At 38.3% G+C, this 17,196-nt stretch overlaps 1 protein-coding gene across 1 annotated transcript; it reads right to left on the bottom strand.

The window, feature by feature from the left end:
- Positions 1-957: 957 nt before the first annotated feature.
- SCG2 (secretogranin II) lies at positions 958-2,814 on the bottom strand (the record flags this gene model as incomplete). Its single annotated transcript, XM_080799014.1, has 2 exons — positions 958-1,744; positions 1,865-2,814. 2 exons carry the CDS (start codon positions 2,812-2,814, stop codon positions 958-960), a joined length of 1,737 nt encoding a protein of 578 aa, XP_080655140.1.
- Positions 2,815-17,196: the final 14,382 nt, after the last annotated feature.

The following is a 17,196-nucleotide window of genomic DNA, read 5'->3' as shown; positions in this document are numbered from 1 at the left end:
TTTCCACTGTGCCTGTGCTCATTCACTTACCTGACAGTTTGAGGGTCCTTTAGCCCCTCTCAAATCATACAAAAGAGGCATCAGCCTTGTCTTCTGAGGACCAGGGTGATCTGGAAATAGGTAGGTCCCTTCCAAGTCTGTAGTTATTTCTGATTGCCCTGAATGAAACTTTTTTTTCCCCCAAAGCCAGTTATGGGTATAGAAGACTTAAATGTATTTATTTATTTATAAATCAAGGGTGCAAGGTATAACTATGACAATAGAAGTCTTATTCCATAAATCATGTATGTGAGAAAAACCATAGGCAAGTGTTAAGCAGTGGGCTGTTAGAGGACATTGCATTCTATAAGCACATAGCATAATAATATGTTTACAATTATTTCTTACCTGGATTGGCTGTGGAAGATAAAGATCTTCTCTTTGGGCTCCATAGTCTTTGTCTCTGGTTTCCAGAATGAGTAGTCCACAGTTGTCGAGAAATAACATTTATTAATCAACAATTAAACACAGAATAGAAAAGGCCTTATGAATAAAACTATATATTTATAATGCTTTATTTTTTTTGCTCCAGAACTTCACAAAACACTACAGACAGTAACAAAATAATTCAATAAATATTAAAAACTTTCAAGAGAATTGTAGGACACTCTTTATCATAAGTGAGCATCAACAATGCCACAGCCATTAAATACACTATAAACACTATCACAGATATCTTTCTTGAATAAGGGATATGATTAATTTTTTTTATCCAGAAGTCATAACATTGACACATATCCATACACAAGAGAACAGCTCAGAGTAAGTGAAGCAGATACCCCAGTGAAATGGAATCATCTGCCTGTACATCATTTAAAGATATTACAGTGTTAACAGGATAGAAGTCAACACACTAAAGAGAAATGTTGGGGTTTTCTTGGGGTTGGAGGAATAAAGTAGGGCAATTAATGAAAACTCTTACATATTTTCCATTGCTCTCTTAGCAATATGCTCCCTTCCCTTTTCTGCCTTTTCTTGGTTGAGGTATTCCAACACTTTCATTAACAGATCTTCATCCAAGTACTGTCTGTTTGGGGAATCGTCATTCTTTGGGGGCCCCACAGGGAGCCTTTTGCTTACCGAGGCCAGTTTGTCAGTTTCCTGAGAGCTGCCTTGATTCAAATGCTCTTTGATGGCCTGCTCAATTTGGTCCTCATCCTGTAGATTATCTTCGGATGAGACTTGACTTGGAACCCGCTTCACCTGGTTTGAATTCATGATCTCAGGGTATTTCACTAGCATCCTAGCCAAGTACTCTCCTAATTCTTGATCCTTGTCATTCAGGTTTTCATATGCCATTTGCCTGTTCTCCACATCTGGCATCCAGGCACCTTTAGGAAGCTGGTTTGCTCTAGATCTTCCAGGACCATAAGGGAGTCTTGGCAGAACTTTCTCTCGGTTATACTGACCAGGAAAATATGGAGGCTTTTGGTTTGCTGCACTCTCCATCCCTAAAAGATTTAAAATGTCCTCAATAGTGAGCCCATCTGGTAGGGTCTCTGCCACAGCTCGACCAGGTGCTTTGGAGTAGCTATTCTTGGAGAGCATTTTATTTTGGAACAGGTCTGGACGGTCTACATCGACCTCTGAGATGTCATCTAGGTCAACGGGAAGTTCAGCCTCCTGCTCTGGTTCCACAGATCCATTTGGCTTCTCTCCAGTTTTCAGCATGTCAATTAAGTCTTCAGGGGGTATCTGTAAATTCCTTGAGATTTCAATCAGCTGATAAATAGACTGAGAATCGAGTGGTTTCTCAAAAAGCCTGGTTGCTCTTTCCCCGTTCTGCCCATTCTGTGACCTCCCGCTACCTGCAGCATTCACTAACCTTTTCAGATATGCAATTACTTTGGAGACATCATCTGAGAGTTGGTCTTTACTCTCCTTCCGGACATCTTCATCTTGGAGGCCAAGCTGCCCTGAACGCTTCACTTCATCATTGATTTGTTCATTTTTTTCTGCATTCTCTTTGCTGTCTCTTACCTCTTCCTGGGTTTGACTCTCCACCTTTTCTTCTACTGGGTTCCAATCTTCTCCCCCAACCACATCTTCATAGGCAATGTTATTGGCCTTGTAGATGTCATCTTCATCATCTGTGTAAAGTTTTTGTTCCTCATCAACTCTCTCACGCTTCTGGTTGTTTGGTCCCGTCAGTTTCCCCAGCTCTTGGAACACAGACTCTAGTGTGGCAAGACTTTGAGGAGTATATTGTTCCTCTACTATTTCATTTGTGCGTTTAAAGGGGTTATCCCTGGAATTCTCCTCATACATAGGAGGGAATCGCATGTGCTTGAGCTTCCTCTCTGACCACTGCTGAGTCTCGTAATCATCAGGCATGTCCATTGGAAAGTTCTTTTCTGAATTCAAGGCATAGGGCTTTTCTTTTGGTGTAGACTGAGGCTCATTCTCAGCCTGTCTCAAAGCTTCAAGTATTATCCTCATCCACTCATCTTCACTCAGGGAATCCCTTGTATTTTCTGGCAAGTGACTTTCATCACCATTTTCTTTTTTCTGAAGGGGAACAGAGACACCTTGGTAGGGATTGTAGTCTGGGCTGTTTTCTTCTTTGTGAGCTTGTTGTCGGAGTTTTTCTATGTATTCTAAAGCTCTGATCATTTCAGGACTGGGAAACTTTTGGACATTTTCCAATCTGAGATCTGGTTCCTTCTGAAGCAGCTGGTTTCGCTGAAACGAAGCTGCTTCATCCCCAGAGATGAGGAAAATTAAAGGGATGAGAGACAGCGCTGCTCCAAGCCAGTGAGTCTTAGCTTCTGCCATGTTTGAAAGATGTCCTTAAAGCATAGAAAATATGAGTTAATAGAAATGAAAAACTAGAAGACACTATAGCAAAAGAAGTAACTGACCATTGAGGGAAAACATATAGCAGACATTATTTCACATTAAACTTAGGATGACTCTTTTTAAAAGCCATACATATTTCCTATATAACCCCCACAAACTAACTACAGAAATCTAGCACACCTGTTATTCAATTGCATCAAGTTTGCGTGGCATTCTCTTTGTTAAAATAATAACAAAAACACTGATAATCAGGTCTCTCAAATTTTATTTTTTAATTTACAAAACATGTAGTTAGTTTTTTAGTATGCATTTGCTGTTTAATAGAAAATTTCTAAGCTGATTTTTAGTTCTCTTGTATGACATTCTTATTAAAATCATTGGCCAAAAAAAATTAGTTGGCTTAATTTAAAACGTGCATGTACACACACACACACACACGCACACATACAATGATTTCCTTATGGTTGTATAAAAAATCATGTGGTTTAGTTCCTGAATTGTCCATCTAATTTTGTTGTAGAAACACCACAGCAATGATATTATATATGACGAAGTAATACAGCATCTTAATGTCAATCATACTGGATCATACTTGTGGATGGTCCTATATACATACATTCTTCAGAAATAACTTATTCTCACTCTGACACCAAACCCAACTGACAATTTTAAAATTTCTGCATCTTAATAACCTCCAGGACATTCTCTGGTCCCAGCTAGTAGGCTAACCTAGTAAGTTTCTGTGTAAATCTACTGAAAAAGTAAACTTTTAAAGTATCTGTGTTCCATATTTCTTCTAATCATTTTATTTGTGACCGTATTGCAAAATGCAATCATAGTTATATTTTTCATCAGTCTTCAAGAATGCATAGTAAATAATAACAGATGCTACAGAGAGAACATAAGTTTTCTTAACCAGTCTATTTCTGAACTTGTGAGTGTTCAGATGCAGCTTGACTTATGTCTGTATCTATTTTGGTGTGGACCTGTGAAATCTTAAATGACTCATACTGTTAGAATATCTTAAAATAACCACTATGTAACTTCCAATTTAGATAAACACAGACGATATGTTGAATTCTTCCTACTTAAAAGTCTTCATTCATTTTTTCCTCCAATGCTTTATAATCTCACATATGAATTAGCAAGGGGATTATTTTTTACATGTTTTACATTCAGCTTGCTAACATTGAAAGACAATTTTAATATTTGCAATTTTTTGCAAATAAATATGAGGAAAGCTCACAAGTTTGTTCATGATATCTTACTTGCATCATGATTTTGTGACATATAAGCTTAGTTTAGTGGGTATGATATTTTGTTAGCTTAGATATAAATTGTAGAAAATATCATTTTTCATCATTTGGTATTTAAGTAATGCTTTCAGTTTTTAGACCCTAACAGTGGTTGCAGTTAAAGAAATTTCTTTAGCATAAATGCATAGAATCATTAAAATGATTCCCATTAATTAGACTTAATTTACTGAAAGAAAAAGATCTTTAAAGGCATGTCAGAGAAAACTTCTGAAATATTTACTATGAATTTAAGTTTACAATAAGAAATTTTATTCATAGATTCTTAGATTTAAGTAAAAGTACATTATAATTTCTTCTTTATATTTTTTCAGGATGAATTTATCTTTATCTACTTTCAACATTGGCATTTGAAATAGTAATTTTAAGAACCTTAGTGAACTTATTTTCTTCAAAACCATTATCTTAGGATATTCTTAACATGAGTTACGTGCTTGTCTTTAAAATCATTATCTTATGAAAGACCTTTATCTTGTAAATTGGCTTTCCTATGGAATTGGGGCAGAATATTTAATGCAGGTATTTAAACCACAGCCTAATATATGCTATCCTCTGGTTATATATAAGATTTCAGTTTGGATGACATAGTTATTGCCTTTGAGTAAGACTCAAGGGATTTCTTTCCCAGGTAGCAGTTCTTCTATATACTGAAGAAGGTTTCAACAGCTCTAATATCCTATGTACAATTTGAACTATTGCTTCGTAAGCTAAAATATCTATTCTATTGAAATTAAGACTGGAACCCTGACAAATACAGGGGGATATATCTAATTCGAGCAATTCCACTAGTTAGGATACAGAAAAAAGGAACATGTCCCATTTGTTCAGCAAAATATTCTACAACCTCTTTCAACCAAAACATAATAATAATAGCTTACACACTTATGAAGGTTTTCCTCATGGTAATTCAAAATTATCAACTCTCTGTAGTTCACAGTCATATCCAACTTATAACCCAAGGTAATATTGCACCCTGAATAAAAGAAAAAAATTGTTCTCAAGATAATTCTAATCTTTCTTTCCTGGTACTAAAACTAGGAAATAACAATGTAAGTCCTTTCAGAGCATATCAGTTCAGAAAATAATTTTATGTAGTTTATTAATTTTGAGCTCTTATAAATGTCAGAGGAAAAAAGAACTAGTTCCAAAATTGGTTGTCTCTATGACTAATGTGTTTAAGAGCCTTCAAATGATTGGAAACCTACTGCTAATGATATTAAACATATAAATTATATCTCTGGCTTTGTATCTAGTTTTTAAGAGAAGAAACAATACATTAAGGAAAGAAACAAAATATCAGGCTTAGTTAACTTTATATTAATATGGGTATTGACACTAAAATCTTTAACTTTTTCCACATTTCTTATATATGGTTATCCAAATAGCATGATGGTTATAAATATCCAACAGCAAGTGGTATAAATCATAGATTCAATTCTATATGTACATATATAGTGTCCTTACATTGGTTGAAGAGCAGCAGGTTGCTATTCAGTTATTCTATAGATATAAGATTGACAAACAGTCTTTTTCTTCTTAGCTAGGAATTAAGGAAAAAGCACGCAATTTAGAACTTTCCAGTAAATTGAATGGAAAAGCAGTCTTACCTCCTTTTTATATGGCAGAGGAGGTCCACAGCATGTTCCTCCCAGTCCGCCCGGTGAGCTGCTCGGGGCCGTTTCAGCACCCGGACAGCTCCTCAGCTTATAGGGAGCCGCCGCGCCTGACTCCGCACTGCCACACTGACGTCACCCGGCTCAGCCACAAACCCGAGCACAAGCGAGTTTTTTCAAAGAACCGGAGAGAAAATAATCACTTTATATATTCAAGGGGGAAAAAAAAATGCTGCATGCTTACGCCACCTGTCTTTTCGTGGCAAAAACTGCAGTTTTTTTTTCCATCAAAATTTTTGAGGCTTGAAATAAAATGCTCTGCACAATTTCCCTTAGAAATAAAGAAATCTGTCAGACTGACATGGCTAATTGAAATATAATCTCATCTGTGTTCTAATATCTTGTGATAAGTGTTTCTAGTTGCTGTTGTTTCTGTCGTTATAAAAAAAGTTTTACACACAAGGACTTCTTTTCTACATTGCCCACAAAGAAATTACATTACCGTTCCCTGGTATACTCCAGGAAGAATGGAAGGCACATTATTAATATGAAAAGTCATATTTCATATCATGAACGGAAGCAGCAGTGTTTTCAAACTCACATTTATTTGATTAGAGAAGAAATTTTTCCCTTTTTTATATGATAATAAACTTTAAGGCTCTAATGAGTTGGAATTTTGCTCTAGAGCTTCAATATAATTTTGAAGCAGCTATTTTCAGGTCTACTAGTTGATAATTCTATATGAATCTGTTGGTATCTTTTACAATATCTGTCTCAAAAGGGGAGACTTAAAGGTTGAATGTTAATGAAAATACTTCCATTAAATAAAAAATGGATTTTTTTACTGTTAGAGAAAAATGAGACACATACGTAATGGGACTGCAATTGTATTGAGAAGAATAGCTATAAATATTTTTCTTTTTCTATGGAATCAGATGAATTGAATACCTTTCAGAAATGTGACAAATCCAGGGAATAATATAATAGTTAACGCCCAACCTCTTAGATTTGTAATTCATGACCAGTGTCCTGCTTTGCTAGATAACATTATTATTTAATTATTTATATAGGTCTAAATTTTAAACTGTTTTATTAAAGATGTGTTTCCTAAAACCTGTGTGTTTTGAAATATACTTCAAGTATGAAAAGAATCTTACTGTATAAGATTTTATATCTCGGTTAAATGAATAATCAGCTATAGATTTGTCCATTCAATAAGCTGCAATGCCTACTAATCACCAGATACAAAGATGAATTATATATGTATGTTAGCTTATATATGACATCATATGTATACATATGTATGTATGAAAGCTTTTTATGACATCATATATGTATGACTATATATATGGCTCTTTATATATACTTTTGAGGATCCTTTAGTCTGATGGGGATGACAAACAGATTATTTTTATATAAATTGGAAAGCACTAAGAAAGAGGTTAGCCAGAAGTGTTTGGGAAGCACTGTGGAGAGCCACTGAGCTCCATCTACAAATTCAAGTGAAAATTTCAAGGGGTAAAAAGTCTCCTGAGAAAAGAAGGCTTTCCTAAGATACCTCATTATCGGGTTTTATTAAAATGATTACTAACTATGTTAGGTAAACCACAGTATTCTTGAAATCCTCAAGGAAATAGGAATAGTTTAAAATATTAGGGAAAAAACAATCTTTGGGAAAATGACCCTTGACCTTCCTTCCTTCCTTCCTTCCTTCCTTCCTTCCTTCCTTCCCTCCCTGCTCTCCTATTGAAAATATTTGACTTTTCTAAATGACCAGACCACCATCATCTATGGATTGACATGGAGCTCATACAGTCTGAGATTGAAATCCTATGGCCAATTCATCCAATATTTTCATGTGCCATAATGAGTTTTTAGAGCAAGGTCAAGTGAAGGGGTTAGAGAAAAAGCTGAAATCTCCCATGCCTTTCTCAACCACTATCTCAATGATGTCAGCTCTTTTGCTGATATTTTTGTTAGCTTTATATACATAATAACATTTTCTTTAATCTTGATAAATATTTAAGTCACTCTGAGTTTGACCTAATTTGTTTTCTAGTAGTTCTGTGTGGCCAGTTGAACTAACCAGGACCAACACTGCCCCGAGAAAATTCTGCAAGTTTAATCTGGAAGGATCGAATTGGTTCAACATAGGTCTCAATAGCTCTCAAGGAAGTCACTCTTGACAAGGCTAGCTCAGCAATTGAACTTTTTGGACAAGGACCAGAGGCTATAGTTCTTCTAAAGCCCCAAAGTCAATCTCTTTCCTAAAGTTAATCATCTAAAATCCACATAGAACCTCATTCAAAAATTCCAGTCAAGATGTCAGGAGGCAGCTGCTGGGTTGAACTGGCTCCATCAGCTACAGGTGTGGGTAGAGTAATGAGCCATATGCAGGTAACTGAATTTCTGCCTACTGTATGATACTATGATAAGTACCTATCATTTCTTGAGTTCCATTATGTTCCAAGCACTGTGGTTGAAACTTTTACAACCTAATTTAATCCTCATGTAACTACAACAGATAGGTTTTTTTCTCCATTTTGCAGAGGACAAAACTGAAATTCAGAAACACGTAAGTCAGCTCCTGTTAACTCACTCATAACTGGTAGAGGTATGATTTGAACCTAGTTCTTTCCAAAGGTATTTCCATAATAAAGACTATGAATTAGACACTCTGCTGGATTGTAGGAATAGAGAAGTGAGTATGTCATGGATTGAACCATTAAAGATCCAAGTCTAAGAATGTAGTCACTTTGACAAAAATCCTCAGGGGTTGTCCCAGTTGCTTTTCTTGGTCACTCCAGATGGCCTAGGCCCAGACTCCTATCTGGGACAACAAAAATGGAAAACAAGAGTTGACATGAGATCACTTTATTGATGTTCCGTGGCATATTATAATGTCTTCCAAACAAGAGAGTAATTACTGAAATTTGGAAAATTCTACTCACCAACAACCTGTGTTCTATAAATTTTTCAATGAGTTATATTTAATACAGCTCCAGAAATCATTAATATTTTTGCCAGTAGTTATTTTTTCTAAAGGAAACTATTTTCTGAAATTGAAATCTATCTGAAGAAGTTAAAATGTAATATATAGAGAGAAAGCAGTGTTTTTGTTGATGTGAAATCTTTTAGAGCATATATAATATATTATAGATAACCTATAAATCTTTTTATTACTAAGCCTGAGATAAAATCATTTTAAATATTCCTTACAAAATTTTAATTTTCTGTTAGGTCCAAATTACCAACTATCATTGCTTCTGAGAAACAAAGCTCTATATCTTGAACATTTTCAAAATAATTATGTACTGTGTATGATAATGGCTTTTACTAAATTAGCTTGAATCCTCACCATGTGCTGTTAAGATCAAGCCAATCATTCACAATTCAAATTTAAGTAATTAGAATGGGCTAATTTGTTTTTATGATCAGATTTTCTTAAATCTTAGTCATTTCATTCTTTGCTATTCAATTTCATATTTCATTTAGAGCAGACTTTGATTTTTTTGTGTGTCATTTGTACAAGCAATCTTAGTAATCTCTCAATTTCAAATGTGTCTCTCTTCCACTCCATTACATTTCCCATTTTGTTTCAATTTATATGAAAGCAATTAAGATTCAGAAGCTAATGTGTTTTCTTTTTCCTCTTTCTCTCATCTCCTTCTTCCCTGTCTCCTAACTCCTTCATCCTTCTCTCCCTTGGGAGATAAGACCCATGGAGGATTCTAGTCTGCAGCATGTATGTATGACCTGAGGTCCTCCAGCATTTGCCAGGGGCACAGGCTGGTCTGCAATGTCTTCCCCAGGCCCCTAAAGGCCTGGGTTACTTCTCATTGCTCTTTCCTGACATGTCTGCCTCCCATCTCTTCTGTTTACTTTTCCTTCTTTATACTCCTTGTTTACTCTTTGCCTCCCTGATGCACTGCTTCCAACATTTATTTAAACGTCTTTCTTTCAGCTGTGGTATACTTCCTTTATTAATAAATGTTCCTATCATAAGATGACTTTTTTTTTAACTCCTTATCAAAGAAGAATGAAATGTTTTACTACTTCCCTCGCAAAGGCAGAGCCTACCAAACTGCTTTCAGAGAACATATAAATCAGGAACTGGTTACATCTACTACTGTAACTACCTAGTTTCTCAGACAAAGTCCACTAATTCTAAGAGGCAGGAACTCTGTTTTCTACCACTGTACCCTCACGCCTACCCCGTTGCCTTGCCATAATGGCTGACCAAAATGATGCTGCATAAAATTGAGTTAACATGTCCTCATTTCTACTGTCAAAGCTCCATCTTGGCATGGTTTTGTCCTCTCAGCGTTCTTAGCCAAATGGACTGCCTTTATATGTGAGCTTTGGGCATTGCTAGCAAATTATGTATAGATTTTTTTAAAGATTTTATTTATTTATTTGACAGACAGAGATCACAAGTAGGCAGAGAGGCAGGCGAGGGGGTGGGGAGCAGGCTCTGTGCTGAGCAGAGAGCCCAATGTGGAGCTTGATCCCAGGACGCCCGGATCATGACCTGAGCAGAAAGCAGAGGCTTGAACCCACTGAGCCACCCAGGTGCCCCTGTATAGATTTTTTTTTTTAAGGAAAATTTTCTTTCACTCTATTTTTCTACTCTTTCCCTTATTTTGTAAAACATTTTTTTCCAGTATTTGAGTTAAAATTGGAGACTGTACTTAAGAAAAATAAGCCATTTATAACTCTAGTATTTGTTTATTCTTGTTGGGGGGGGGTGGTTGTTGTTCTTCTTCCTCATTTTCCTCTCACCCTCCCTCTCCTCCTCTTCTTCTCTTTCTTCGTCTTATCAAAGTACTGTATTGCTAGTGGCCCTAGATAGACTAGGTAACATTTAAGGTGCCTTTTAATCCTGAAACACTATGCCTTTTTTCTTTGCAAAATGGGATTTGGCTGTGAAATTATTTTTACATTTGCCTACTAGGTATTAAAATATGATCTTTCTCATAAAGTCTCAATGAGAGCCACTTAAATAAATTTAGGCTTTCTTTTTCATTACCTTTGGATTCTAGAACCATCTGGTACTTGGAAGAAAAGAAAGTACCATTCCCTTAATCTAATACCATGCGTGTTTAAGCATCTGCTCCCTCAATGGATTTTGGAGAAAGAAGTTTGTGCACTAGAAGTTAATTACTTTGTTTAAAACAACACTGAATATCTCAATCTTTCAGATTCTCCTGGCATAATTGTTTTGTGAATCAACATTTTGAGTATATGCATACAAACATTTTAACAAGGATATTTTCTGTTTGGAAATCACTCAACTATGCATTTCTATACCTTCTTTTAGCCAGAAGCTCAAGGAGATATAAGAAAATCTTCAAGGTCAAAGCTTAGCATCTTCACGGTCAAATTTAGCGTTTTGTGTTCAGGACTCCCACTGATTCACCAGATGACTTTCACAGTTCACTTAGCCTTTGTTGGGATTTTAGAGTGCTATTTTGGTAAAATGAGTATATCACTTCTGAAGTAGGGCATTCACATGTGTAATATGAAGTCAGGAGCTGAAAAAAAGTCTCCCCGACCTAAAATCTCCTCCCCCAAAGAAAGCCAGTGAGGTTGTATTCTACATCTCAGGCTTTTTTTTTTTTTTTTTGAACTTTTGGTACAGAGTCTGGGAATTAGCACATAAATCATCTACTACTTTGACACTGAAGAAAAGAGGACATACTACAGGTAGGGTGATTTAAAGCATCTGTTAAAGCGGTGATTCTCAGTGTGATTTCAGATCAGCAAATCAGCATCACCTGGAAAATAGCAATGCAAATTCTCAGACCCCACTCAGATCTACTGAGTCAGAAACTCTGGGGATGGATCCTAGTGACAGAGGTCCTACGACCCCTCAAGGCGATTCTAATGCATATTATGTTTTGATTGACAGAGAGTTACAACATAAGAAAACAAGCCTGGCGGGGGGTGGGGGGGGAGTTGGTTAAACACCCCACTCTTGGTTTTGGCTTAGATTGTGATCTCAAGGTCATGAGATTGAACCCCACATCAGGTTCCATGCTCTGTAGGGAGTCTACTTGAGATTCTTTCTCCCTCTCCCTCTGCCCCTCCTGCTTGTGTGCACATGCTCTCTCTTTCTAAAATAAATACATAGGGGCACCTGGGTGGCTCAGTGGGTTAAAGCCTCTGCCTTCAGCTCGGGTCATGGTTCCAGGGTCCTGGGATCCGGCCCCGCGTCGGGCTCTCTGCTTGGCGGGGAGCCTGCTTCCCTTCTTCTCTCTCTCCTGCCTCTCTGCCTACTTGTGATCTCTGTCTGCCAAATAAATAAATAAAATCTTAAAAAAAAATAAAATAAATATATAAATCTTTAAAAAGGAAGAAAGAAAGGCTGGGAAAGGAGCTATAGGGCAGACCCTGAGAATCTTCAAAGGCCAGAATAAAGATTGTAAAATAGAGGTAAGAATCCTGACAATGGGGAGTGTGGAAGCAAAAACCGAAGTAAAAAATAATAAAGAGAGACATGGCTAATAAATTTACAGTTTTGTTTTAACCAGCCCCTCTTAAAGGTTCCTTAATAACTCTAAAGAACTTAAAGTCCCACAAGCAAACATTAACAAAATGAAATACATCTGTACCAGTGGTCTTTTGTGAGTATTTGGAGAAGTTGTCTCAGCAGCTTTAAACATGAGAAATGAAATAGCCCCAGTATAGTTGCCCAAGGGGCTTAGAACTGGAACCAGTAACTCCAGGGCCATTTCATACATCACATCTGGTATAAAGAAGAATACTAAAAATTTGATTAGTCAAACCAAGTCATAACAATACTCTAGTAAATTTGATTCTCTATCTCTATCAAAAGATATGGGTATTTCCATGCCTTTCTTAGATAGCATAATGAAACTAATTTTTCCTTTTCTCACATCTTTAAATTTTCCTCATATCGGAAATGTTCATTAAACATAAAGCCAAATTTAAAGGTAAATACATTTGACTTTTTTTACATTTTTTGTAGAGATTTGCTTGCTAGTCCATTGTTTATTCCCATTATGGAAATGCTGCTGACATTTGCAAAGGACATCTCTCTCTCAACGTAAAAAGATTTCATTTTAAATTGATTCTTGAATAAATACAGATGAGTTTATCTGAGTACAAGCTAGTTCATAGGTTATTATGATTGGAAAGTTATATAAAATATCATCGACTCTACCCTAGTCTATTGCTTTCATCTGCTCCGTCACATCTCTAGCAAACAGCCTTCCAGTCTATACTTACGTACCTCCAATGACAAGCAACTCACTGTGTACTAATGCCGCTTGTTATCCCATCTTTGGACAACTTTATTCTTAAATTGGGTTTTTTTTTCCTTTGTAGTGACCTGAAGTATGACCTTTTGTAGGCTTCACTATGGATCCCAGTTCAGAACTCCAGGGCTCTGTGGAGCTGGTCTCAATCCTCTTCCTATGAACAGAATCATGTCTCCTCCCCAACTCTTTTTCCTGCAATAGCTCTACAGAATTTTCTTCATGAGTCATGGTTCTGGTCCCCATCCCCAAAGCACATTCTTTGTCTTAATTCAAAATTCCAAATGGCATCTAACTCAGAGCAGACATCCTTCATCCCAGTCCCTCTGCCTAGAAAATCTCCCCAACCCTACATTGCCTGCTTTCTTCTTTGAACCTCTTACTTCCAAGGAAGCTCAGTTACCATTTCCTCTGGAAAACCTTCTCTGACTTCCCTGACATAGCACATTCTCTCCAGAGTATTCTCTTATGGACCACATAGCTCTCCTGGTTAGTACATATTGCAGTTGTAATATAACATTTATTTGTGAGATTCTTGGATTATTCTCTTCCCAGTTGATTATAATCTCTTGGACATGAGGTCAGGGATCTTGTTTTATTTCTTTCCTCTATCCCCAAAAGCCATCCATACCAACCTTAAAAAATAATCACACCTATAAATAAGCATATCAAGATCCAAGTTGACCCCATTCCCTCCCAATCACTTCTCAATGTCCTCACATGATCAATTATAATCCCTGACCCTCAGTTCCAACCATGGAATTATCTCAGCTCATTCTTCATTCCTTTATCCACCCCTCCTTCTCTAACCATTGTTAATTATTCAGGTTGTTTCTTTCTTATATGTCCATTTTCACAGCCTCTTCATACCCCCTTATGTTTGGTCTTTCTCCGAATCTCTTTCCTCCCCAGTTTTTAATCACTTATCTTTTTCATATGTCTTTTTCTGCCAAAAAGTTAGCAATTTCAGGGAAATAATTTCTTCTTTTTTTCTGAGCCACCACTCAGAAAACACTGTTGCCTGAATGACTGGAGTGTTCGATTAAAAAAAAAAAATCACAGTCAATTTATATTAATTGTCTACTAGATACAAACCATGGGACTTGATCCTTAGAAATACAGAAGCAAGTTATCTTTCAACATTTTCCCATTATGAGGCTTTTCTGTTGAACTGGAACAAACTGGATTAACTTTCCATACATAGTTCAAGATCTTTCACTGATTTTTTTTTCCTTAATGCTCTCCCATACCTTCCAGCCCCAACTTCTTGGATTCTTTTAGCTTTAATTATATAAACCTCTTTACCAGCAGCTGTACTTACTCTCCTCAGGTCCTTCTGCAGCCATATCCTTCTCCTTGCCCAGAAAATAGTCTACCTCTCTTCTTCACCATTGTGATTCTTTAAAAACAAAATTTAGTTGATTCACCTCCTTAGGGAGGCCTTCCTTGATCGATCCCTAGTCCCTACACGCAGTTACTCCACTTATTAGGGCATTAGATTTTTAACCTGGGGTCCACTGAATCCCATGAAATTGAATGCAAATGTTTATGTATGTATTACAGCATGCTTTTTACCAGACAGCTCCAGAGCTATAAACAGATACTCAAGTGAGTATGTAATCTTAAAATTTTGTGGTAATGCTTAGTACTGTTCACTAAGTATTTCTAATTCTCCCTTCTTCTGGGCATATAAAATAATTACATTTCTTGGATTCATGATTGAGTTCTAGCCTATGAACTTAGGTGGACATATCAGAGCTCACTTTCCTTCACCACAGTGGCAGGCAAGGTTTGAGATCATGGCTGGCCACATAGCCTAGTCCCTGAGTGACTGACTGCAATGTGGAGTGTTGCTTTCTGGACCTTTCAGTGGCATGCAGTGTGAGCAAGAAATAAGGTTGTTTTAAGTAATTGATTTGGGGAGACTTTTTGTTACTACCTAGAACCTCGCCCAAACTGATCGATACAACTATTGAGATAAACTGGTTTAAGATATTACTATAACTTGAATTACAGTCATTGGTGAGACAAGTTGGCAATGAGGATTTGTCCTGCTTTCCCCAAGGGGCTCCCATTATCAAAAGAGTTAATCACTGGGTGGCTCGGTGGATTAAAGCCTCTGCCTTCTGCTCAGGTCATGGTCCCGGTCCCAGGGTCCTGGGATAGAGCCCTGCATCAGGCTCTCTGCTCGGCAGGGAGCCTGCTTCCCCCCTCCCCTCTCTGCCCACTTGTGATCTCTCTCAAGTAAATAAATAAAATCTTTAAAAAAAAGAAAAAGAGTTAAAAAAAAAAAAAAAGACGTTTTAGTTCCTCAGTAAAACTTGCCTCAGAGCAAATTCAATAGGCAACAGTTACATCTGGGGGAAGGTGGGCTTCTGGGCTCCCACCTGATGTTCCACCCGGCTGTGTGACCTCAGCAAAATTACTCAACCTTTTTGAGCCCCCGTGTCTTAATTTGCCAAATGACGGTGTTGTTACCAGCCATAAGGGCATAAGAGAGTTGCTGCCACAATCCAATTATATAATAGTTGTAGAAATGCTCTGGCAAGTTTGAGGCACTCTGCAGATCTACTGACTGTTTATAATTCACCTCCCAATCCCTGAGAATTCACTGAAACCGGGCTAGCCATATCTGAATTTTGAAACTGCAACCAAGCTAAAAGATAATTTCCTTTATCCCAATGTGATTCCAATGGATTTCAGGATGCCCCTGCAAGGCAAGTCATTTGCAGCCTCCTCACAACTGGAAAAAGGAAGAAAGGAGACAAGTGTTTGCGTAACCGCTGGGAGCAAGCTCGCCTCTCCAGCCTCCAGCCGGCGGGGGTGGAATTTCTTCTGGGAAGCTGCTTCTGCCACAGGCTGTCTTGACTTCAGCCCCGGCGTGGCGTCAGACGGATGAATTGAAAGTCAAAACACACGCGGCTACGGGGAATAAGACGTGAGTCACCGTCCGCTGGGGCCCAGAGGCTCGGGCGGATCGGCCGCAGATCTGAATGGAAGGGAACACCTCATTCCGGCGCGAGCCGCCGGCGCCCCAGCCGGAGGCCGGGTTCACGGTTTAATCATCAGTCTCCCCGCGCAGCTCTGCACCAAGGCGCACGGCGGAAGCAATTTGCACATTATGGATTCACGGAGGCGCAGCCATTCATTACATCCATCCCCTGGCTCTGTCCTAATGAGACTCGGGAACAAGGCTGAAATGTCACGACGCTTGGGTGTCCCGAGCACGACGCTGAAGATGCCCTCAACGCAGCAGCCGTGGGTCAGAGGAGCCAGGGGGCTTCTAAAGCTAACCCCGAAATCGCTGCCAGCCCGAAGGCTCCCAGCCATCTTGGCTGCTGAGCCAGTTCGAGTGTTCTTAGTGAAACAGACTCTTCGGAGTCCCTTTTGGGCATTTTTGTTCCCCGACCTCAACTCTGAAATCTCTAAATTCCCCGTGTCTCTCTCCCTAGTACCCATCAGCTCAAGGAGGGGGTGGGGTCTTTTAACAATATCAGTCAAAGGCCCCCGGGAGATAAAATCCTGGTCCCCCACCCCCCACCCCCCGCAACAGTGAATTCCTTCCTTCTGAACCGCTTCATTACTCTTCATCTTCGCCCAAAGTCAAGAATCCTCCATCTATTGAAAGGAGAAAGATGCAGTTAATAGGCGCGTTCTGGCGCCAGACTGCCTGGGTTTGAACCATTCCTCTGCCACTCACGAGCTGTGGAGGCCTGATCGGGTGATTCTGTCTGTTTTTGCTTCCTCCCCCTATAGAGTAGAAACGATCACGGTGGGTATGGGTTCTGTGCGAACTCCATCAGAACATACAAACATTCAGTAAATATGGTGCTATCATTATTAGCAAGCATTTATGGGATATTTTCTTTGTGCCAACCACTGCATTAGGCAACAATGTTCCAACATGAATAAGACTCATAAGAGGGCTGCCCACATAGTCTAGTGGGAGAAAATGGTTTTTGAGGAAACCATCTATACAAACCTAAATGCAATGGGCTGTCAGCGACTGTACTCAAGGAGGAGTGGAGGAGATCTTGCTTAATTCTGCAGAGGGATGCAGATGATTTCAGGTAGCAGGGAAACTTGGAAATTGGCTAAGATGGATGAAAGCTGCCAAGAGAAGAATAGAAGACTTTGTTTCATGTTCGCTCC

This window comes from Martes martes, assembly GCF_963455335.1.
Source record: "Martes martes genome assembly, chromosome: 3".
In the NCBI taxonomy this organism is placed as follows: domain Eukaryota; kingdom Metazoa; phylum Chordata; class Mammalia; order Carnivora; family Mustelidae; genus Martes; species Martes martes.
This window is presented reverse-complemented; position numbering and strand designations above follow the sequence as displayed.